General features: G+C 39.2%; 2 protein-coding genes across 3 annotated transcripts in view; both read left to right on the forward strand.

Annotated features, from left to right (window-relative positions):
• The window catches only part of LOC108971528 (putative protein TPRXL), a 1515-nt gene extending 971 nt beyond the window's left edge, over window positions 1–544 (forward strand). The window contains exon 3 of one of the 2 annotated variants that reach the window (XM_018937657.1): window positions 100–544. In XM_018937657.1, the coding sequence (XP_018793202.1) occupies window positions 100–457 (358 nt within the window). In that variant the 3' untranslated portion in view covers window positions 458–544. Of the gene's footprint in view, window positions 1–7 lie in introns of both variants that reach the window. The other variant, XM_018937656.1, reaches the window with a different exon arrangement.
• Window positions 545–627: 83 nt separating this feature from the next.
• The window catches only part of LOC108971508, a 15738-nt gene continuing 13964 nt past the window's right edge, over window positions 628–2401 (forward strand). The window contains exons 1-2 of the mRNA XM_018937623.1: window positions 628–1043; window positions 1105–2400. Of these exons, the coding sequence (XP_018793168.1) occupies window positions 1034–1043; window positions 1105–2400 (1306 nt within the window). The 5' untranslated portion in view covers window positions 628–1033. The remainder of the gene's footprint in view (window positions 1044–1104; window position 2401) is intronic.

Raw genomic sequence — 2401 nt, forward strand, 5'->3', positions numbered from 1 at the left:
CTCTGATATAACCACTGAGGATACAACATCAACGCCATCAAGCTCGTCCGCTTCAAGCCCAGCGTCAACAACCTCTGATATAACCACAAAAGGTACAACATCAACACCATCAAGTTCGTCGTCTTCAACACTATCGTCAACTACCTCTGATATAACCACTGAGGGTACAACATCAACGCCATCAAGTTCGTCGTCTTCAATCCCATCGTCCACGACGTCTGATATAACCACTGAATCCACATCTACCAYATTAAGTGGCTCAGCGACTGGGCCTTCTGGTACTACATGCAACAATAAAGGAGTATGTGAAAATCAGCCTGATGGCGCCATGTTTCCTGATTCTGGATCAAATGGTTACATAGTTTGTCAGTGTGAATGTGGAATCCAAAGGCCATGCCCTTTGGGCTTAGTTTTTAATTCAATACTTAATGTTTGCGATTGGCCAAGTTCTGCCTAATGTTCCTCTGTCCTAAACAAGCAGCATTACAGAACGATGATTATATTAACAGATTAAAGCTATAACTCTGATATTGCCCAACATTTATTAAACAGAATTTATTTAAAAATGGCTCATAATTTTTTTTTAAATCGCGAAAATAACGAGAATTAGCGAAATGATACAATGTATTAAAAAGGAATTACATAAAAAATTTAAAAACGTTAAATAATTACCCTTTTCGCAATTTTCGCCAAGAAGATGCTAAATTATTAAAAGGCATTGTGTCAATGCAGATATTATTAATAAGTTGCAAAAAACAATCGACATTATGATATCAATCTTTGATGCTGCTCGTTGCAATCTCGATAAGGTTCGATAAAGTAATGTTTGCCATTGTATATACATATGTACATACCAGAATATACGCCATACACGCATCCTAGTTGTTTGCAATTACAAACAACTCTAATTTAATTAGATTTAAACAATATTTTCCGACCAGTATATAAATGGAATTTGGCCCTATATGAAGCAATAAAGGTTCGTCTTCTGACAAGGAAGTATATTCTGCTGAACTAAATTTAATATATAAGGATGTTAAGAGGTTTGTTTAATATTGCTCTACTTATGAGTTTTCCTTAAAAGTGACCGGATTGTTATTGCAGTGATAACGCTAGCTATTTTTGTGCTAGCTGCCGAAGGAGATAATGTGAAAGAAACGCGATGTATCAAAGAGGTGATAGGTAAAAGGTTAGCTCACCAAACCGATTGTTCTAAATTTGTGCAATGTATTAATACATCATTCGGACGTGTTCAGAATTGTCCTAGTGGATTAGCATTTAATGCTCAAGATGAAATATGTGATTACCCATCACGCGCTGGTTGCTCGAAAGAAAGGTCTTCCTTTTTAAAAACCACTTGCGAATGTGACTGCAGTGTGTGTTGTGCAGGATGTAATTCAGATATCACTCCAACAGCACCTACTATAAGTCCTTCTACAACCTCAACGCCTTGCAATACTCCAATTCAATTATCCTCGCAAACTCATTCAAATCARATTACTCTGGAACCAACGTCAAATCCAAACCCATCACCGACCCCTACTGAAACGCTAGTACCAACAATAACAACTTGCGATATATCAAGTCCAACTCAATCATCATCGCAAACTCCATCGACTACGGAGCCAACATCAAATCCTAATTCATCACTGACCCCTGTTCAAACGATAACACCAGCACCAATATTTTGCGATACAACAACTTCAACGCAATCACCATCTCAAACTCTATCGACACCGGAACCAACGTCTAATCCAAAGCCATCACCAAACTCTTCTCAAACGATAACTCCAACGCCAAAAGCTTGTGATACATTAAGACCAACTCAAACACCATCGCAAACTGCATCGACTGCGGAACCAACGTCAAATCCAAACCCATCACCGACCTATTCTCAAACGATAACTCCAACCCCAATAGTTTGCGATACATCAAGTCCAACTCAATCACCATCGCAAACTCCATCGACTTTGGAAACAACGTCAAATCCAAGCCCATCACCAACATCAACAACTTGCGTTACATCAAGTCCAAATCAATCACCATCGCAAACTCTATTGAATTCAATTAGACCTGAACCAACATCTAATCCAAACCCATCACCGACTCCTTCTCAAACGATAACATCAATAGCTTGCGAAACATCAAGTCCAACTCAATCACCATCGCAAACCCCATCGACTCCGGAACCAACGTCGAATCCTAATTCATCACTATCTCCAACTGAAACGTTAACACCAACATCAATAGCTTGGGATACAACAAGTCCAACTCCATTAACTCCGGAACCGACTTCAAATCCTAACTCATCACCATCTCCAACTGAAACCTTCACACCAACACCAACAGCTTGGGATACAACGACTCCGAAACCAACTTCAACTCCTAATTCATCACCATC

This window comes from Bactrocera latifrons, unplaced genomic scaffold, assembly GCF_001853355.1.
Source record: "Bactrocera latifrons isolate USDA-ARS-PBARC rearing strain unplaced genomic scaffold, ASM185335v1 scaffold_347, whole genome shotgun sequence".
Taxonomy (NCBI): Eukaryota; Metazoa; Arthropoda; class Insecta; order Diptera; family Tephritidae; genus Bactrocera; species Bactrocera latifrons.